At 36.4% G+C, this 23,722-nt stretch overlaps 1 protein-coding gene across 1 annotated transcript; it reads right to left on the bottom strand.

The window, feature by feature from the left end:
* Positions 1–5,354: 5,354 nt before the first annotated feature.
* Positions 5,355–12,028, bottom strand: LOC128210525 (uncharacterized). The gene is made up of 10 exons (XM_052914873.1): positions 11,885–12,028; positions 11,151–11,258; positions 10,662–10,883; positions 9,502–9,580; positions 8,992–9,108; positions 8,563–8,736; positions 8,043–8,198; positions 7,799–7,949; positions 7,275–7,350; positions 5,355–6,841 (listed from the first exon to the last, which is right to left on the bottom strand). The coding sequence occupies exons 1-10, from the start codon at positions 12,026–12,028 to the stop codon at positions 6,620–6,622; spliced, it is 1,449 nt and encodes a 482-aa protein (XP_052770833.1). The 3' UTR covers positions 5,355–6,619.
* Positions 12,029–23,722: the final 11,694 nt, after the last annotated feature.

Raw genomic sequence — 23,722 nt, 5'->3', positions numbered from 1 at the left:
TATGAGTCCCTGTGGGCGAGTGGATAAGCGATCCGTTTTTTATTCTATGTGTTATCTGCACCCCCATGTGCTTGCTCCCAACTTGAACAAGATTAATTTTTAATACTTTACTGTAAAATGCAATTTAAGTATAAAAGAAAATCAACCTGGTTACTATTATTTCTGCAATTTCAGTACCAAGGAGTAAAATAAATATACATGTAAGTGTTTTCAGATGCATTACGAGCAAAAATATGTTTGGTGCCAAAACATGAGAGAGTCTCTTTAAACGGAAAAGTTTTGGCAGTCAGATGGTGATAAATATAAAAAATCATCGCTCTGGAGTACGAGAACCTTGTATACAGAGTATGTTTTTACTGAACATGCGTCTGTTTATTTTGATGCCATAAAAGGTTTAAACTGTTTAAAGGAACTATAACATTATGAAACAACAAATCTGATTACAGATATCAGTGGCAGATCCAGGAATTGACTTAAGAAGGGGTACGTGAAACTCATGGGCTTAATCTTTCCACATCCGCCCCTCCCTCAGAACAGAAATTGAATGGCTTAAAATGTTGGACCGGGGTAGGGGTTAGACCCCCCTAATTTATAGTCCGAAATAGTGCATTTTTATCTTAATATTGTATTTTTTCCCGATATTGATTGAGAACGTATTATAAACGGACGATTCAAAGGGGTGGGGGACGGCGCGCGCGCTGGGACCGATCCCCCCCCCCCCCAACCCCCCCCCCCCTGAATCTGCAATTGATTACATGCATTAAAACCGTCTCCGTAGCCTATTGGTTAAGGCGTTCTATACCCTTCATTCAATTGACTTAACACTTCACACAATTGTTCAGGACCATCAGTCAATGAGGTTACATAACTCCATAATACAAGTTATGGCCCCTGATTGACTTCGGTTAAAGTTTTAGGCAAGTATAATTTAAGGGGAAGTTGGAATTTAATAAATAAAACTTCCATGGGTCACAATGAACCCAATGAACAATGTTCTTTTATCATGAGCTAACTGTTCAAGCGTTAACAGACACATTCCTGTGCAGACGAAACTTTTATTGTTTTACAAGCACAGAACTTGTATTTAGCATTTACAGTTTCTATATAATTCAACTGAAAGTTCTATTTAACCATAATATATCAAATATTAAGTCACGAGTCACTAGCGGATTGAGAAGGGTTCGCAATCGTCTTTAAAATCGTCCAAGTTTACTTTTTGTGTCAATATATGAGAAGAAAATAAATACGCACATAATGCATCATTTCCGACTACAAATTGTTAAAAATTTCTTGATTGAGTAACCCTCAATCCTCCTGCAAACGCCCCTTAGTAACGCCCCCTTCTAACGACAATTCCTGGATGCGCCCCTGGTCATTATATTTTTTGTTTATCAAACGGTACACATACCAAGTGACTGAAGATGAATTTCATTTAATGAATGAGATGGTCTGTAAAAGATTTCCGATGAATATCCTATGAAATTTGCAGTCCTCCCGTTTCGACCGGTCATTGTTTGTGGATTTATTACACACAATTATATAAAAATACTATTACAAAGTTGTCTCTTATGGTTACGGGAGCCTTCACTGTCAAAAGTAAGATATATATAATTTGTCCCCCTAATGCCATAAAATATGGATGGTCCCCTTAATGCCTCAAAAATAATATAATATATACACTGGTCTCCATAAACCCTTCGACATAATTATATACCTGTCCCCTTAAAACCTGCAACATACTTACAAATTATTAAGGAGACCGCAAATTACGTATATTTTTTGTTAATTAATTTAACAAGCCTAAATCTTGTACACATAATAAATGATCATTTCAATACTAAATTATCAACAAAAAAGCAAAAAAAAGTATAAAACAAAAAATATACAAATTGTCTCCTTAATGCCGTAAAATACATACGGTCTCCTTAATGCCCTAAGTAGATATATATACTGGTGCTATCCATTCATTGAAAAGTTCTGAAAAAGACAACAAAAACACCTCCCATGAATTTGGCGTGGCTCAGGTCAGGAGGAAAATATTTAAAAAGGTAATAACTAGCAACTAAGAACATACAAGTTACACTGGTTAGAGTGTAATAGCTTTCAATTAATATAGTTTTATGAGAATTGCTAACCAGCAATGTATATAAAAAAAGAAAGGTAAGTGTCTTGTCTTTTGAAGAGTTTTTTTTAAATAATGGCAAGTGAAAGAATATAATTAAAAACAAAACTAAAATTCGTATTTACTTCCATTGTAGGATGTTTTCTTCTGATCATTCTCTCTCAAAACCAATTACAGCAAACAGATTTGTAGAAATATTTTTGTTTTACTTGTAAATATAGAAGTTTGTATTTTAAGCAAAACCTAATTAAGCTCAACCTCATTTTATTGCAAAGTGCTCAGCCTGAGCTATTGTGATAGGGTGATTGTCCGTTGTCTGTCCGCCGTCAATGTTTCCTTCAAATATCTTCTCCTAATCCAGGGATCAATTTTAACCAAACTTCACAAGAAGGTTCACTGGGTGGTTCACATCCAGTTTCGTTCAATAAAAGTGGTTCCATGCAGAACTCTGGCCATATTTCCTTATAATTTCACAGAAATGTTCCTTATGTGACACTGTCTGACATATAAACACTAAAAAACGATATTTGAGTTAAATCGGCAAATATTGTTTTGTGAAGACGTACCATCGAATTACTTTTGTGTCAATATGGTCAAGGTTTCTGCACGTTAACATTATTTAGTATTGCATTTGGGTCAGTCGTTTTAAGTTCAATGATAGTGAAAGTGGGAGCAGTGACTTAAAAACACTTACCAAACAGTTTCTTCTCATTAAATTTGAATACGAGTTATGAAACATGGAGAACTGAGCCAGTCCATGTGACGATGTATCTTTGGGGTTCCGAAAATAAGTAAGAAGAAAATGAAGGTCATTGCTTTTATTAAGATACTCCTTTAAACTGTTTAAACTTGTTTTGATACATTGACTTGTAATCAAGGACTAAATTCTTCTTAATTTTCTGCAGGTGATTTTTGGGCACGATCATGAAGAAATAGATCACACGTGTCTAGCCATATGAGAAGACAGGAGTTTCACACTCTGCCAAACTTACATGACGAGATGAAAGCTTCTTAGGACCAAGCACTGCACACAGCACACGTAGACAGAGTGTTCGACTAATAGAATCGCTCAGCTTATACATTCAATACCTTTTTTGTTAAGGCCTCTAGAAACAAAGTTAAAAACCCGAGAGACGCTTATACGTGTGGTCTCCGGGTAGGCGTATTTATATTGCGAAAAAGGTAATATAACGTACTTACCAGGTGAAAATACCTTCCTGAAACACCGAAATTCTATCCAACGCCGCCATTCGATTCGGCTACACACAATCCCCCTCACTTAAAATTCGGAAAACACAACCAAGTTGGACCCCCTGAATTGGATTCTTTTCTTTAAAATTGTTTTTGGTGCACTGCACGATGAAGATCGAAATTGCAATGTGGTTCAATAATCATGGTTTTGTCAAAGCCGTGTTAGTGTCGTCTTGTAAAACGTTATCTTTGATTCTAAAGCGAAAACAGTTATAATAACAATTAAGATGAACACAGATGCTACCGGCGACAGGATGTAACTGCTGTGGAATTACGCCATTTTAGTGTTTACCGAACTGTCATCATACTTCACAAAAAGAAAGCTGGTAAAATGATTGACAGGAAACATAGTAAATATGTTATAAGTGACAATACCCACATTTTCGCAATGCCCATGACATAATAATGCATGTGTATGAATTTATTGTAAATATATACATGTACAAATACGGGTGTCTACCAAGAGCCCGTAATGATATGCACAAACTAAAGCTTCAGCTGGTGTGCAACATGTATTGTTATTTCCCCTACGTATGTCGACGGCTCTAAATAAATTGTATTCTTCCTTAAGGGAAGTTATTTTTGGTAGTGTTAGCTGGGTAATGTACAGCCATGGTCTCATTCGACCCGCGTAGGCGTAGCGAGAAGTCCACAAAGTGATTTAAGGGATTAAAAGTGACTCTCAGCGCGCATTACGTACTACTAGGTGATTTCAAGCAATATTAACCCCGCGTAGCCTTCATTTTCCTACGTGGAGAATAAATGGACGTGCACATTTTCGGTGTGCGATGATTTGTTGCGGCTACCGCCTGACAGGTGTGTGAGTGGTTCGTGGGGTTGCGTGGGATTTTTTTGCAGGGTATAAGTTTAAGAATGATACGTGTCACTGATGTAGTGCCCTAATTGCACCTGTGCGCCACCTTCGTGGGTAAAGGTTGGTTATTGGTAGTGTTATTTGGGTTATGTAAGGCCATGGTCTCATTCGACTCCTGTAGGCTCTCAGCGGGTGGCCCGCACGCATTACGTAGGTGATCTCAAGCTACATGAATCTTTGCTAGCCTTCATTTTCATACGTGGAGCAAAAGATCGACGTGCACATTTTTTGGATTGCGATGATTTGTTACTGACGTAGCACCCTCGTTGTACCTGTGAGCCACCAAGGTACCACCTACGTACTACGCTCACACTAAGCACACTCTGCCAGCGTGATCACCACTGCCCGCGTAGCACTCGCGCACCACCCTCGTAGCACACCTATACCATGGGGTTTAGAAACTGTATAATATCTTATTTTTATCATATTTCTATCGATTTCCTTTCCTTCATAAATCCGTATCACCATACTATCGTTTTTTGATACCGTATCATGCTAATACGCTGTGTTATCTAGGAACTACTTTCGCGTCGTTAAAAACCTCTTGACATACCTCAAACTCTAGATACATAACATAACCTAATCTTACTTACGCCACAAGTAGCATGTTAATATTCAGGATCATGGTATTCAAAAAAGCATTAGGATAAACAGGGAGCCGAGATCACCTGCGATATATATATATATATATATACCTGTCAATATATCCCCTTTATATTGTTTGATTTTTTATCAGACTTTCTGTAAAGTTGGAAATTATAAAAAGTTAAAATTGATCATGAAGTTGTACTCAGCGAAATGAAATATCAGCAAGTGTTCTCAACACGGACACCAGTTATGATAGTCATAATGTGTTGCCTGCATAGAACCTGGTTTAGTAGCTGACACCATGGAGTTTTGAATACACTAATAGAAGTCTATAGTTGTTTTATACGTTTTTTAAGATGGAAACATATGTTACATGAATAATTCGCACAGATGTTTTTTGGGTCAAAGAAGCTTTTTGTGCATGTGAATATTGTTTTTATTGTTGACATATTGATTGCATGTGGGTTAATTTACTGTTGTTGGTTTTTACATTTTATTGAATTGAAAACAACATTTTGATGAATAAAACACTATATAGTTGTTTTTTATTGAGAAAACCGAAATACAAACATGTTTTCCAATTATCCAACATGTATTATTAAATGGCATGTGACATAATTATATGTTATGTAGAAAAAGAACAAAATCACAGTAACATAGTTTCAAATGTAGTAAAGCGTAAATCTGAATGTTCAAGTGCGAAAAACAAAATTGAATCTGATCATTCTCATTAATTCACAAACCACATTAGTATATTACAAGCCAATATTATTTTATATAACACTATTTTAAAGCAAAACATATAATTCTATAAATACAAGCATACTGTTTTCATAAAAAAATAATCGGCATACCCTAAAAACTCACACAAAAATAGTATTCTATAATATTCATAATGTATTATCAAAGAACAGTGTTGTTATAAAATCAACAACTTCTACCACTTTTACAGCATATCCATGGTAATCGATCAAGCATACAAGAACGAAAATTATTCTTTCAAATCAAATAAACGATAACACGTGATCATTTGCAAACAAATAATTTCAATGGATATTAATTCAAAATTTGAAAGCAACTGTACGACAGTTTAAAAAGTAGTATATGTGTTAGCTATTGCACACGTCATTTATATGAAGGGACTTGTAATAAACAGTGTGTGTGTATACCAGGTGAAAAATTACGTCATAAATGCTACGTCGGAAGGCAACATTTTAATTCAAATGAATCTGATAAACTACCGAAATGCTGATATTATAATTAAAATGAAGCCCAGTAACATTGTCTTACTGGGTATACTTTCGATGATTCCAGAATAATAGATATACGACGTGGATTTAACGAGCGCTCAATAACTACAAAAACAATTTTTAAACAATAATGCATGTACAAGGGATATTTTCCCTTATGTTAAATACAAAGAGTTTATGCTGCGAAAGTCCATTCAAACATCAACAAAAGAAGCAGCGATATTATATTTTAGAACAAATTCATGTTTGATACCTCTTTTTTCCGCTTTTGTTGCATTATTTTGGTGTATATGGTCAGGTACAGTTGTAAGTTGTAAGTTGTCCGTGTCGGTATCAGGTAATACTTATACGAACGTGCTTACAAATATAGTCTTGTTGATTGTGTTGTAATTTTTTACAGCAGTATTGTCCGTTATGGTTACTCGGCTAGATATTGGGTTTGCTACAGTTCCTATGTATACTTAAATTGGCTTGAAGTTAACTCAAATGTCGAAAGTCATTTGAATGCATATCGAGTACATATCTACTGTCAGTCTACGTTGAAGACGCAAATACAGGGTCCTTTGGAAATCCTGTGTGCAGGTATGTTTCGAAAGACAATACGTTTTTTAAATCACCACTGACTGTAACAGAATCGCTGCTGGATAGGTCAAGTGTCACATTAAATGTTTCCTTGACTACGCATGCCCATCGCGTTAGACCTTCTCCGAGGAAACGTACGATCCCTGCGTTTAATGTAGATGAAATTGCCAAGTCCTACAGAAAAAGACAGTTAGACAGTGATAAAGAATTACATTTAACAAGTTTCCACTACTGTGTTGTTTTTGTATATTTAGCAGTCGGCTGTTACCTCGACAAATTCCAATAATTTTCGTATGGCTCCTGGTCAATTTAAGGTAGTTTATCCTAAAAATGAACATTCCGAAAAAAAAAGCGATTGTGTAAATGTGCTGGACACAACATATAAACATATTATTAACGTTGGTGGGTCTCGCAGCTCTGTACTAAGACACATCCATTAATTGTCCCCGGGTCGGAAACCGATTACACAGAAAATATATTCAAAATGGTATATTACGACTACTGAATCTCTCTGCATTTTCTGTTACAATGCTTGCTCGTATAACAACTATTCCACGTTATACTATATAAAATGAATAATTATAGCGTAATTTTCTTCGATATTTACCTGAAAACAACTGTTCGCGTAGTCTTCAGTGTCGTTTGTCTGTGATTCCTCCACCTCATTTTGGATCTTTGGGACACTATGAATAAAATATAACCGTAATACCTTACATTAAATGAAAGGAGGAAAGTGTACTGTCTTATTAAGTGCTTGTCAAACGAATTAATGTGTTGATAAAATGGTCAATATATTTGTTCAAACTTGAACAACTAGAAGGTCTTTTAAGTATGGAATATCTACAAACAGTATAATACAATTAAAAAAATCATTCCTTCAGAATTCAACGTGTCATTGTGTTACATTAAGCTGCAGCCGGTATCAGAATAAAAGGAATTAGTCATACAGTTCCGAAAGAGTTTTGTTTAAAATCTACCAACAATATATAATGCACACATAGCTTCCTTATCAGGAAGTTTTTATACGACCATTTATAATAAGTCAAGCACGGTTTCTGTTTCACATAATCTTAAGTAGGTCAAAGTGTTAAAAGTAAATAGATGGACACTAATTATTCAAAATGAATTTACTTTTGGAAATTCACTCTGGAATTCTTCGTTTCTTCAATCAATTGCAAGACCTCCTCTTTCGCCTTTAATGGCCATTCTGGAGTTATCCCTATCATTTCTAAAGTTCCACTGACTGCCTCATTTAAACTCAGGTGCCAGGATATTGTATTATCTGCAAAAAATGATATGATTTACAAAGTTACCATCATGCCAACATATTATTAAACCATTTTTGCATTCACATGTTAAACAAAAAAAAACTAACCGTAATAAATCCTTGTATGAAGACTTTCAATTGCACTGCTATCGTCTAGCAAAATCACAACATTCTGTAGGTAGCAATTTCTTGGTTTGAGCATAGTTTCCAAACTTGAAACTGTCAAAACTATCTGGTCGCTGTATGACATACTCAATTTGCTATCTGATGTATATGACATATAATAATATTTTTAATTTTTAAGCAAGACAACACACGAGATAATAAATCACCAAATATTACAGAAACAAACGAACATGTTTAGTAGCATATGGATACACTAACTAACTAAACAAACATACTTTACATCGAACGTGGTTGCATATGGTTTTATGTAAAATAGGCCACTGTTAAATCGAAAACATAGTTTGTTACATTTTGCGAAGTTCTGGTTTATTTCGTTTCGTCTTATGAGACCAGGTGGTTACGATATGTAGTTGAATTAAAAAAATATAAGGCTCTTTTGTATCACTTATCAAATTTTACGTCCATTATTCTTAGCGCTCCGGTAGTATATTTAACAATTTACCAAGATTCCAGATTAGGAACGTGATTCTTTCGTCGTTGAGAATTCCTTTCAACTGATTTATCAGGTGTACCGTCTTCAGTGACTCTATAGTTTTACAATGTATTTCATCATTCCATGTCACTGGGTCATCAATTGCTTTTTTGAGTTGAAAATCTTTCCTATGCGCTTTTTTCCCTGTAAAATGAAAATAAGGTTCCTCTTGTGTTCCTATTAAAGATTGCATACGGAAATAACAATTAACGCAAGAACTGTGCATTTAACATTTATATCAGATTATCACATTACCTGATAAAAAAAGAGTAATTTTATCCGCTCACATACAAATCTTAAATATTTAGATTGAGAACAAATTATATAATACAATAATAATACTATTATATAATAATACAATATAAGTTTAAAAACATTAACACACAAGAAACACTTTACCTTTTAATTCTTTAGAAAACTTCACATGGACAGCAAATGATGGCCAATAAGAATACTTGTCCACTGACACTATAGTAACATTTGTGGAATGGAAACTACTGGACACGATTGTTTGTCCTGAAAGAAGAAGACATTATCTTTATAAAACATCCACACTTTTCATATTTATTTTATGATACATTCCGGTTATATTTCTGTATCATCATCCATAGCATGAATTAAACTACCGAATGTAGTTATGTGTATGAGTTTGTTTGTATTTTGGACATTAAATGCATTCGAAAATTATTAATACGACGTTTTATTAGTTTACATTTGCAGTGCACAAAGCTGCAAAAGCAATAACATATGTCCCATTTGCCAAGCCGCTATGTATAGTTTTAAGTATCTAATATACCACTTGATATCATATAAACCAATAAAAATATCCCGTTCTAATTAGCACTTAAGTTATTTCCTTGTCGTTTCCTCTTATCCTAATCCGATATATTTCAATAGATCATACACTACCTTTGAAACTTTTCTGTCCCTTCTCAGGGGATACCTTGCAACTGTCAGATCGTCGCCATTCTTCTGCGGCCTTGAAGGCCTGGGAAAAGGGAATACACACCAAAATTGTCTATGTAATTAGTACAGAAAATAATTAATTCAAAGACAACATCACCGAATTTGGAAATTTGTTTGCCAATCTACTGTATTCATTCAATAGTTTCTTGTCCGTCTAACTTACATTGTGAGTGAGAAATCATACACCGCAAACTCAATACAAACCGAATTTGGAAATTTGTTTGCAAATCTACTGTATTCATTCAATAGTTTCTTGTCCATCTAACTTACATTGTGAGTGAGAAATCATACACCGCAAACTCAATACAAACCAGCTAGTCGTATTCAGATTAATTGTGTGCTTCCAAAGTTTTACTGTTTCAGAATGTACAAAACTTATTTATTAGCATATATGTTTGGCAAGTAACGATAATTTTAGTATGAGCAAATGCTACTTAATTTTAGCCATTCCTTTTGCAAAATGTCTTGCGTCATTTTTTTTTACAACGAACTGGACATTGGATCAAAATCGTGTGTCCTCTATTTGAATTGCCTGTGAATACACTTGTATTGTATAATAATTTTACAAAATTAATGCCGTTTAAAAAGTATTAAAATATGTTATTAGTTACACTGTAAGTAAGTATCTGATATAAACCTTCAGTGTCCATACAATGCAAGAGCATCCAACAGCTTCTAATAATATATCGACTATATCTCATCGACTACCCTTTGAATTTCCAAGACGTTTAAATATAACATTTTAATGTTGTTTATGAATAATTTTACTATGCTTTAAGTTAGATAAATCATAAAATTGTAAAAAGGCTCAAGCTCTCTTATTTATCGGTTTATACCACTTTTAATTTGTCTTTGCACATATTAAGGAATGATATCTGTTTGGTGTCATGAATACTCTTTTACCTGTAAATCGATAGAATGGAATTGAAATGTACTTGAAGTGTATGCATTATAAACACAGATCATATGACCACTCTATGCCAATCAAATAACCCCATGTATGTAGAAGATTGGGTATATTAGTTTATCAGTTTGAAAATAATTTTTTGAATGAATTCGTATTCTTTCACCTAACTACAGGTGTTATCTTCAAATAAACTTACATCGATTGTTTTTCTATCGTTTTCAGCACAAACCATATTCACTTTGGTGATATCTGAGTCCTTCACTTTAAGTTTGTAAGCGTCAATAGCATCCAGAACAAAGGCGATTGTTTCGCGCCTGGGATATTTCAGTGTCTCTACACCAATCGCCGGGAATGAAACTGACCGGCACTCGAGTTCTTCAGCCAAGGTTAAACAAGACTTCACAAAAGTTTTGACATTCTGCAATAAGCCAGTATAACAGAAAAAAATGCTTGCCAAAACGTTAAAGGATCATTATGACAAGAATACAATAGGTAAGAATATTTCTGCTGGTCATTTATAATGGCAAATAAAAAAGCGATATCAAAACATAATATACCGCTTCAAAGCTTTGGAAAATATAGTCATCGAGAACTCCGAGCAAAATAAATTTGACTTTTTCTTTTTTCAATCGATGCGTCTGGCAAAATGCAATGATTTTTTTTCAATCCCTTTCGGGTAAAAAACTTCGTATTCGTTTTGAAGTTCATCTCCGTCAGCTTGAGCGATTTCCATGTTGGCAGACCCTTTCGAGAGGGAGAGGTTTTTACTTGTTGTGCTCACAATAGCGTCACTCTGAAACATGTGCTACATTATAAGAATATTTTCAAGAAAGATGACTCTAAACATAAGGGCAATTGTTAGTTTTAAAGTTCAGTAATGTGATGGAAAATATAGTTCACTCGAATAATTATACCTTTTTATTAAATCGTTATACATATATGTTGGAATTAACCTAACGTTTAACTGTGATTTGCTGTTAAACACGTAAAGGTATAACTATAAGAACATTTAGTGAGTTCTACAGGAATTGTTATTGGAAATTAAGATTCACACTCCCGAATACTTACAGCAGACTTGGTGATGGATCCCTTAATAAAGTTAATTTTCATTGTTTTCCCTAAAAAAGAAACAGTTCAAAATTTACGAACTATATTATTGATATTGCTTGTTTTGTCTCAGTATTTTCAATTGATTTATACAAAAATCGTTGAAACTCTATTGTCTAGGTCATTTTGAAACCCAACTCGTAAAACATTTATCAAACCTGTGCATTTCTTTTTTGCATTATTCTTTTCTTGTCTGAAAGTCTTGAAGGTTCGAGAAAGAGAAATTTCAATACACTCTTCTGCCTCTACTATGTTTCTTTTGTCTACAACAATATATACATCCAGTATATATGTTGGTCTTTGCTGACGTACAGCTTTCCGCACAGCACACACAAACTGAGATATGATATCTCCACAACCTGATTCCTCTTCGCTATCACCGATCGCAGCAACTATGCACAAGCTATGGTCACCATTCTCTCTTGAAATATTTATTTCTTGAGCAAAAGTCTCCATGAGACTTTTATTTTCTGTAACCTTTATGCCAACAAGATGGATTTCACGACAACTAACCCAAGTGTTAGAAACTGAAAATGGGCCATGGAAGATTTCTATATCTCCATAACCTTCTTTGAACGTTTTTGATCTGCCCTCATCTGAAATATATCGGGAATAATCTCAATTTATAGAGTATAAAAATACAAGTGTTACATGTACAACAATGTTATGCCAAGATTGCAGCATCTGTTATTGGTTGTCTATTACAATTCAAATGTAGAACAAAATCGCGATAGCAAATTCAGAATATTTGTAAAGGAAATTGTACCTGATGTGCGATTCGAAATACCTAGATAACGAAACATGTCAGCTGTAAAGACGATGCCTATATCGGTGCAAGGAATGTCTGTACCCATCTCTGCAATCCATATCTTTGTGGACCCATAAGGGTCCATCCAACTTTTGCAAAGGTCTTTGCTGCTAATGACCGCCTTTGGGTTATTGCAATGCAAACGCCATGAACAATTGTTCTTGTCCATAATTGTTTGAATATGCTCAATAGCTTCCATAAAAGGCAAGTCAACGGGCATCATCATTCTTCTATCAGCTATTGCTTTCTGCAAGCCACTTTGAATTTCTTTGCAGTTATCATTTAAAGAGCTCTCAAGAATAATGTCTTTTCCATCAAATAGTATATCAACACCATGTCTTTTCGCGAGCTCCAATAAATCTCCACCGTTTCTCTGCAGAAACGTAACAAGCAATTCAGGTTCTATATTAACCTCGAACTTTTGTCTCAATGTCCGTGGTGTGCATAACTTTATTACTTCTGACGTGAGATCGTTTGTACAGAGTAATGTTCCAGTCACAATATCATAACAAATTTCCTCTTTGTGCTTTTCAAAAAAAATCAAAACATCCGTTTGTTCAAAAAGTTTCTTTTCAAGAAAGTGCTTCGAGACTGATTTCTCAATTTCTTTCTTGAGAATGTCAACGTTCTCATCTCTCCCATAAAGAACAAGTTTCCCGTCCTTCTGCACCAAGGAAAAGAGGTTGCATATCTTTTTCGTTTTACTTGTACGCGTCAGGTATTGAGCATAATGGTGTTTGATATTGCCCCTTTCATCAAAAATAATTTTGCAAGCAAGTTCGGTGTAAGAACGACGCTGTTCCCCTCCAACAAATTCAATGTTTCTTTCTGAGAATTGTTTCAAAAACTTGCATATAAGTACGTCTCCCGTTTCCTTCGCTCGTCCACTCCACGCAATACTGCATTTCTGTTGACTATGCTGAACTTCGATGCTCTGAATATTCGGATGCAAAGATGCGTCTTCTATACCAAGCGATCGCAAATTCGGACCAAACTGCTTTGCATCGAGGTACTCAACTTCTTTATAGCCCATTGCAACTAACATCCTATCAAGACAATCTATACTCTCAGACACACAAATCATCTTTGTGCCATATTTGATAACGATTGCTGATCTATGAATCACCTGCATCGGTCCCTGCTTCCTTATTTGACTTGAAAACTTGTGTCCATCGGGAGACCGTAAATCTATTACATAGTCATATGTTCTCTTCAGGAGTTCGTTCATAATGCTATAAACTCTGTCAGGGCTGCGGTCATCGGAACAATGAAGAATAATAGTACTATCTACTATTTCACACACAATGTCGTGTTTTCCCAAGCATTCAGCAAATATGTCCCTCTTCAAAGTCACAAAATATTGTAAAGCATATTGGTCAAATGCGTTTTCCAATTTCGTTTGGGTTTCACTGCCCATCTGGCATATAAAGAAAGTGTACTCCACCACTGGAGAAATCCATGTTGGAAGTTTGTCAATTTCTGTGATAAAATACATGTTTTACTCTCAAGTTGGAAACATACAATAAAGGTTATACACATTTTTACTTTAATTTCAGCCCTACGTCGATAACTCTAGCGAACAAAAGATGCCTAAATGGACACACATTAAACAATAAGAAATTCCCTATCAAATAGAGTGTGGTGGATCTTTTTTATCAATGTTTATTCTTTTTTCTAATTTATTGTATTAAGTGGGATCATGTTTTACTCATTTCAATCTGCAACAACAGAGGACAGGTAATTTCTTATTGACATTTTGGGAATAAATTACAGTGTGATTTCATCATTTCTTCTATGAAATTTAATTGAAAACCAAGTATTGTGAGGCTTGTAAATTATTGAATGTTCAGACTTTAAACCAGGAAGAATAAACAGACGCCCACTTAATAAATACAAATGTTTTGTTAAATCGATATAAACTGTGATTAAGTATTTTCAATATTAGAAAGATTTCACACAAACGTCGTCTTGATCAGTTAAAAGTTTAAATTGTATGAACTCACCATTTCTCGCCATTTTAATGAAAGTTGTGAATCTTGTAGGTACCCGTTCTGAAACGCATGTTAATAAGCAATAATTGGCATAGGTAAATCGAAACTAAATTTCAGATTCAAAAGCAAAAGTAGACAATACAATGAAAAATACTCTTACAATTTATGTTTAAAGCATAGTTGTAATACATTTTGTATAATATACCTTGTATAAAGTATATATACTGACAGAACTTACTGCGTCACTTAAAATGTAACCGATATTTAAAGCTTAACATTGTTTGTCACAAGTTGCTAATCAAGTGAATGACTCATCACCGTATCTATAAAAGGCGATGCCGAAAAGTGTTTCACTATATCTCGTGTGGACGGTTTAAACATCTCAGATAAAGGTGGAACGCACCGCGCCCTATTTGGCGGTTTTCCGGATGTCGATGATGTTAGGAGCAACGGAAACTACAAATATTGTAATAGTAAACAAACATTAAAATCAGAAATACAAATAAATTACAATAACAAACAAATCATAAATACAATCTGGCACTACATACAGAAATAACTGCGTGGGGAGTACCCAAGACATAGTAATATACCATAAATACAAACTTCTTATATGGCTCATTTGAAGGGGCGCGTTCCGATTTCTCCGACTTTCATCAACCCAACACCGCCGCTTATCACGTTGTTTTAATATCGAATTAATATACCATTTTGAATAATGAGTGTCCGTTAGATTGAATATTTACATTTCTTAACAGAAAAACTAAGTATATTCCATGCGGCCTTTAAAGATACTGCTTTAATTTCTAGCATTGTATCCAACTCTTCAACATGCTATTAATCTTAATTGGCTCTATATTTGTATTTGATATGCACAAACTTGCAAACCATATTAGCATTTGCATTTGCATTCTAAATTGCGTTTGCTGGCGCTACCTTCATATACTGTTTATACTATATAATATAATAAAATAGTATAATTTTGTCATAATTGTAATTAGTATTATTAATATCAGGAGTGGTCCCAGAATTCGACGTTAGAGGGGGCGTAATTTGTTGGAGGTCCTTATTGACTTGCAACTCCCTTAGAAATGTAATTTAATTGGTTTAAAGTGTCGGCAGAAAGGGGAGGTTGGGGTCTTCCTCCCAAGAATATTTTATAAATTTCTAGTCCGTAAGGGTGCATTTTGGGCGTTTTTGATTACTTTTCCTCTTCTATATTGAAATAAAAAGGAAAAAGTGGACTTTTTTTAAGGGCGGGAGGAGGGGGTGCGCCGGGTGCGCCCCCTAGTGATTATTATTATTATTATTTATTATTATTATTATTATTATTATTATTATTATTATTATTATTATTATTATTATTATTATTCAGACAAACCATACAACAACTTATTATTTAGTATGGTTCAAAGGGAAATCAACACTTGCCATGAGATTGTATATATTATTTTAATATATACATTAAAGCTTTTATCAGAGAAACTATCATGTGGATAGTGATGTCAAATCTCGGCGCCAGTTGAACAAGTTATGTGTATCGATAGTAAAAATATTTCGTCGTGCATTCGTTTGCAATAACATTTATAAGTCCCTGAAACACCATGCGATTTTCAGCCACATGCAAGTCTTGGAACTGACGAAGAAACAAACTTGACACATGACTGGCAAGTGAACCAAAGCACTGGCACCTCCATGCAAGCGTACATTTATACACATGACACAACCAAGCTTGACACATGTCTGCTGGTTGAATCAAAGCACCGGAACCTGCATGCAAGCGTACATTTATACACATGACACAACAAACTTGACACATGTCTGCTGGTTGAACCAAAGCACCGGCACCTGCATGCAAGTGTACTTACACACAGACACGCTTAACACATGAACAGCACGGCGTAACACTACTTATGCAAATAAATAAGAACTAACCGGAAAGCAATCCCAGCACCACGGTAAGACAATTGAGCCGTAGTTCCTCTACCGGCAAATTGGGAGAGCAGACCTTGTATAATTATTGCTGGTTAGAAATGTGGTTTAAAGACTTGTTATTCGCCTGCCGCCAGAATTATACGCCACAATAATTTTATAAATTTAACCACCAAACTTCTGAACCAACCGCGAGATTATTTGTATGCAAATACACTTTGTTCTATGTGCTCAATTAGAACATATCTGAGAACGTCGGTATACATAGCATTGCCCCCTTCCGACAGGTAGACGCCGTTGGCCGCGAAGAAACCTTGAATATCTAAATCTTTAGCTATGGATATGGTGTCGTGTGTGCCTGTCGATCTAACCCGATTGTGCCCGTGGCGATAACACGTTTGTGATAACGTTAACTGGCCTGGGTTTCATCATTGGAACCTTTTCAATATATCTACCCAGACTATTACGGCGCTGAAAAACGCGGATCGCAGTATTTCGCGAGTAATTGGGTTAAATATCTTCGGAAACACGGTTAAGACTTTGCCGCCGCGGTGCAAAACTATAACTTTGGGTGGTTCGCACAAAAGAAGGTTGGATAACACGGACCTGCAAAACCCCTCCCATCCGATGCCCCCGACGCCTTACCAGGCAATGTTCGGCGACATCCTCTCCTGTGCGTAGTGTGCCGCGCGCTTTGCTAGCAAGTCGCCAAAAAAACATATTTCTGTATTTGAGAAATAGACATACTATGCCGGAAGTTACTTTCTATTTTAGGATTACTCTGTATTTGTATGACGGTGCGGGTTCTTTATATTATATTTGTTAATGCATATGATGCTATTATACGAATGTAATGCGTGAGGCCCAGATATCACCCCTTATAGTCTACTAGCGGATATAATTAATGAATATTTCTTCAATGTTTGGAACTAAAAACACCTCAGTCTCTAGTATGCCGAGTATTGCTGTGGTAATCGCAAGGCCGATATGGCAGCTATGATCTTTAAGGTTTGGATATCGTGGTCGGCTCTCGTTAGACAGTGTCCTTTTGAATTACCAGAAGTCCGTTGCTGTGACCAAAGGCTGACATCCCCGTTGGGTTAAATGACAAGTTATCTAGCATAGCTTATACTGGGCATGGGGAAGTTTCTTTCCGGGCGAGTTTCAACGTGATCGGTTGACCATGTTTAGTGAGTTTATATATTCGTAAGATCAAAGACATGAATTGCTTGTTGGTTGACATGACTTCCCTTTTTGCTTAATGTGATTCGACGAACCACTAAGTGTGATCGTTACTAGTTGACGATGCCAAAGAGGCCGATACAAGCCATTGAGAATATTGCCTTAAAATCTTTTGCTTCGAATTCGTTTAAGCAAACATTTGCCAAGGCTGCAGTCAATGTTGTATTTATGATGGAGCACCTTGCACCCCGCGAATGTCCTTTAGATCTCATAAACATAGTCCGAAGTCCTGAAAGCCGTAATTACTTGGTATGTAATGTATGCACGCCATGTTAGTTTAAATTGAATTTGGTGAGCAGTTATTTTCAAAGCAATATGCTATCAACCATACTAGATATCGTGCGGGTATCGGTATGCGTCTTTCACTCAAGTTATATTTAGTCTAAATGCTTGGAACGCATTAAACGTTGTGGTCAATGTCCAGAGAGTATTGCCTGTTGAACATCGCAAAAATTCTTCAGCTCCTTTTCGCAGATTTTGCAAAGATTAGACTTAAAGGGATGGAATTCCGCGCCATCTTCCGGTGCATGCACAAGTGAAAGGGAATCACGTATTTAGATTTTTGTATCAAGTACGTGAGACGCACTAAAATATGATGAACTGGGGCATTTCAATTTCACATTCCTTAGAACTGCTGAATCCATCACTTTATCCGACCTAAACTGAGCTTAGAGTGAGCGTTACCAATATTATGGCCATTATATTTAACTTTCTTGTTTCGCAGACTTTCTGAGCCCCTTCACACAAACGAATATTATGCTACCATGATAGGGAAAGTTTCGAGGACGGTGATATCTTTGAGAATGCATTTTCTTTCCCATGATTCGGGCTAGTGGGTGCATGCCCGGTGTCCCGGAAATATACGCCAAAGCCTAATCTGTTAACCTAGCGTTATCTGTATATAACACTGCGACGTCGTTATTGGTCATGGCGTACTGAAACGCGGTTGAATTTTCTAAACAAAATGAGCCACAATTTTAAGTCGTGGTGGTATTAGTAGTTTATACCCCGGGTCCCGGCGTGAGCCCATTGAAGGGTCCCAGAGTTACTGTTCAACCACCGCACACCTATCCTGGGCGGTGAACCAGTACTAGGTGCCTTCACTTCTGCAAGGAACTGATAACTTCTGTACATGCCAGGGGCAGTGGTACAGTGCGAATGGTCGTAGAAAGGAATTCATAACCAATCACAACAGAAGTGACCTGGTCCGCCTGGGAATCGAACCCGGGTTGTCCGATTAACAGTCAAACGCTCTACCGACTGAGCTAACCGGGCGGACTCACAATTCTAAGTCTAGCTTAATCGACCCTTTTAAACGGATCTGATGGAAGGGCTTAGTAAGACCGCATGTTGAGTAAATCAGTCTCTTGCAGAAGGGGCACCCTAACGGTATAGCACGGCAACAAGATTGAGGGAACCGATCAGTGATTGCATTTCATTCAGGGTAGTTGACTGTTGGACCATGATCTTTTGTATGTAACCCACCATTTTTAAAAATTGTCCTTGGGCAAGCAAACTGCCATTTCACTTGTCTCAAGTTTGAAAAGTCGCACAGCTGATTGGAACTCCAAATGGAAAGATTTGTCAATGTATTACCTGTCATTGAATTTATAGCCGAGAAGTTCTAAGTCATCCAGTCGGATCGGTAGCAATTGAAAGGCGTTTAAAAATCTTGACAGCCTCGTCGAAATTTGCATATTGCGGGGATGCGTTTTCTGGATCGATGTGATCATTTACTGAGGAGCAAACAGGGTATTATAGGTGTTGTAAAAATCGTTCGAGTATTTCTTTGGTATCAAACCTTTGGGTTAAAGTACAAGATTTTGAAATAGTTTAACAATAAACGGACCCGCTTCTCTGCCGCCCAAAATATCTTTATTTCGGTCTGTTCCCTGGCCGGTTTGGTTTCAGTGGCAACCCTGACGGGCCCTGGAATTGCATACTCATGTTTAAACCTCAGCCATTTGCCCCATGTTCGTCATAGGTAGATATATATATATATATGTGTGTGTGTGCGTGTAATGCGCTCAAATCGAATTGTTGAAAACCTGTCCAAAATATTTGGGTCAGAAAAAACGCGCGGTTGCTTCACTAATGTTGTTGTTGAATTTGGGGTGGGGCACGAAAGCGCTGATAGGAGACGTTCAACGGTTGTGACATCATAACGACCGGACACGCGGTGATACGCGGTTAGATAAGATGCATGCCGAAGATGAGTGACCCTGTTGCAGGAAGGGCAAGTGCAATAATTCTCTTGCAGAAGGGGCACCCTAACGGTATAGCACGGCAACAAGATTGAGGAATCCGACCAGTGATTGCATTTCATTCAGGGTAGTTTACTGTTTGGCCATGATTATTTAGATGTACCCCAGTATTTTAAAATATTTTCCTTGCGTAAGCGCAATGCCATATCCCTTGTGTCAAGTTCGAAAAGTCGCACAGCTAATTGAAGCTCCAAATGTAAAGGTTTTGTCAATGCATTACCTGTCATTGAGTTTATAGTCGAGGAGTTCGAAGTCATACAGATGGATCGGTAGCAATTGAAAGGCATTTTATGTCGACTTTAAAAACAGCCTCGTCGAAATTTGCATATTGCACGGATGCGTTTACTGGATCGATGTTGTCATTAATTACTGAGGAGCAGGCAGGGTAAGAGGTGGTGTATAATTAAAAAATCGTTCGGGTCTTCTTTGGTATCAAGCCTTTGGTGGAAAGTACAGGGTTTTGAAATGGTTTAACAAAAAACGGACCCGCTACTCTTCCAGCCAAAAAATCACTCAAATCGATTGTCGAAAACCTGTTCAAAATAGTTCGGTTAGAAATGACGCGCGGTTGCTCCCCTAATGTTGTCATTGAATTGAAAGGGGGTAGCCCCCGCGAAAGAGCTGATAAGGGACATTGAACTCTTGTAACATAATAACGACTGGACACACGGTGAAACGTGGTTACATAATATGCATGCCGACGCTAAGTGACCTTGTCGAAGAAAAGGCAAGTGCGCCGAAACCTTTAGTTAGGCCACGTGCAGTTACCCATGTTGAAAAATAAGTATTGCAATTCTTTTTGGCAAAGTCGATATTGATATGTGCCCGTGATGAGGGTTCGAAGGCCTGTCATAGCTTTAACTGTTCGTCGTAGCTGCGCAAGTCAACCTGCTCGGCCGTCTCGCACATTTCCTTATCGTCAACAATTATTGTAATAGTTTGGACGCTTGAGATTGATTGACCTGGCTGTATATCGATACGCATACAATAAATGCGTCGGTCCATTTCTCGATCGTTCCGATTTCGTCCATACATACCTTCGGCGTAGAGAGCAACTGGCCTTCAGCTGCCAACTGTAAATTGTTTAGATTTTCACATAAGTATTGCTTGTTCCCAAAATGAAAATTGGTAAACTCAACCGAACCTTTCAGTAGCAAAGCCATTTATACGAATTATCTCCGCCTGATCTGATTTCTAATCAGGTCGGAAGCGTGGGCTGCTACATCGTCGGGGGCTAACTTTATTGGAATAGCGTGAATGTGTGAACCTTGACTTACGTTTAACGCATTTGATCTTTGAAGAATCTCAAAGTCAAAAAGTCAATTTTTCTTTCATAACAGCGGAATCCTTAGGTCTTCGTCAGGCTCCGCTTCCAACTGTCTCGTTTTCCTCCTCTTAACGTCTTCTCACGTCCTGGCATTGTTACAGACTTAACTTAAAACTAAATAAGTATTAAATTTATGCTACTTATCTTGTTTTTGTATTTTTGCATAAAATTCATTCTACTTGATGCTCCGATAAAGGCAAGAAAAAAAGAACGTCGTGGGCTAGTTACGTAGTAAAGTCATCGTATGACCGGAGAAATCGTAGGTTATTACAGATATCTTTTTCTCCCACCCCAGATAAGTAGATCCAATAATTTAACCATGCTAGGAATTCTTATCTTGCCCACGGGCGAAGATAAAATGCCCGTATGGACCTCCTTTTTAAAGGTCAGCACATTGTAATTACCTCCCGTGTTGAAGACTGTCTTCTGTAGCATCATGAAAACCTGGTCTTGTGGCAATATTGTCGCTAATTAATTATTTCTCGCTTTAAATGTCACCATAATACAGTTTTCACACACCTTTCAAGAAATAATACTCCACACTCCTTAGAACTATTTAAAGAGCGATTTGACTATTAATATTACCTGAATCAATGCGCGCATATCCAAGACAACCACGAATTGTCACATATACATACGCAATTATTTTTACTAAGCACAAAAGAGTTTCATCAAAAGATAGATTTTTACTTAATTTTGTTTAACTGAGGTGGGAGAAAAAGCATCTACCATAGCCTCTCGTGTAAGATAGATTCATCCCGACCCTCGCGCAGGGTGTTTTGTGGAAACTCGGCAAACCTCGTTTCCGCAAAACACCCTACGCTCGGGTCGGAATGAACCTATCTTACACTCTCGGCCATGGAAGATACTTATAATCCTGTCTTAATAAATGAAATTATTTCCATTGATATTTATTATTATTGATAATAACAACAACAATAATAATAATAATAATAATAATAATAATAATAATAATAATAATAATAATAATAATAATAATTAGTAGTGTTTTATTTTCTAAGTGTGGTGTGTGTATCATTAGTCTATAACCTCTATTAGCTCAAATGCGACGCTTATAGAACCATACTCGTGTTTGTTTCCAGTAATGATGTCCATTTTAAAAGGCCATTAGAAAGTACGCCTGGGTGGGATCGAACCAACAATCTCTTCTTAACTCGTCGACCACTCTTCCCCATCATTATGAACATGACAGTGTTTTATTATTAAACGAAAATGGCTCACCAATGTGTCTAGTTGCAAATTAGCTTTACATGGACCACGACAAGCGAAAATGGGTATTAAAGTAAATATGACGTAAGAAAACACTATGATAACAAACTTTCTTGTTACTAAGAGCAAAAAGAACGGTCTTTCCATTCTTCTAAGTGTAATTCAATTAGTTTAAAATTATTTAGGACCAAATTCTGTTCTGGACTATTCGATTTAAATATGCTTATCTGCTTCCGTGCTGTAAAATACAACATAAAATTGTATTTCAACTCGCTGGATAGGTCCTTGTCGTATAATAATAATCGATTTAGGAACAGTCTATTAATCGAAGAATAATTAAATATACGAATCACACCTAGGTATAGTTATCCACACTAGAAACTGAAAAACAAGAAATGTGTCAAACAGATAAATCGACATTACCGACACACATGACGTCATAGTTAAGTATGTCTGAAAATAAAACATGCTTTTAAGGTACATTTACTTTAATGAATTTAAGTAATTAACGTAGTTAGAACATGTTGCATGCATGTTGCCAAATGGTCAATTTCAAACAATAATTAGAGGACTTTTTGTTTACAAAAATGCAAATACTAAATCAATGCACGAACAGAAGACGTTGACGACATATTTCATTTAAAGCATCATTTTAAGAGGTGATTTTTATTCTACGGCGGCACCAGACAGAAATACCTAGTGTTTTTCTTCACGCAAGGTCTCTAACGCCCGACGGCAAAATGTCCAAGTTTCGCCACCATTATACTATTCGCTTTGATGTACGAAGGTTACCTTTCATCGGGAATAACATTACAAGTAACATCGTCTAAAGGACTGTAGTCCAGAAAAGCGTGTGTAATAAAGGGTTAAAAGTGTTCTCCATGAAAAAACACACTATCAGAAATTATCCAAGGTTTTCCATACATTTGCACAACCAAACTAGCGATGTCTAAATTGCCATTAATTTCCTCCGTGTGATTAAAGTCGAACGTTTTATACAATCTGCTTTCCTGACATATCCTCTGCCATGCATATTGATGATGTGATTAGAGATCTACAATTACCTGCCATTGATTACACCCTCTGAAGTGATCCCAAAGGTACCGGGTATCATGTCTTGACACTGGCATAACATGATTACATCTCACAATCTCCCATTGGACTGTATCCGTATTTTTAGTGCTCTTGTATTTCTTGTCCACCCAGTAAGACTAAAGTTCACTTCACTTTGATGCAGCGGTATAACATTGTTCAGTTAGAATAAACATTCCATGGCTTTGATGTAGTTGCTATGCATTTATGTTGGACTTTATTGCTTGTTGATAATGTTAAATGCCATTTTATTTTCATATAAGA

Source organism: Mya arenaria, chromosome 12 (genome assembly GCF_026914265.1).
Source record: "Mya arenaria isolate MELC-2E11 chromosome 12, ASM2691426v1".
In the NCBI taxonomy this organism is placed as follows: domain Eukaryota; kingdom Metazoa; phylum Mollusca; class Bivalvia; order Myida; family Myidae; genus Mya; species Mya arenaria.
This window is presented reverse-complemented; position numbering and strand designations above follow the sequence as displayed.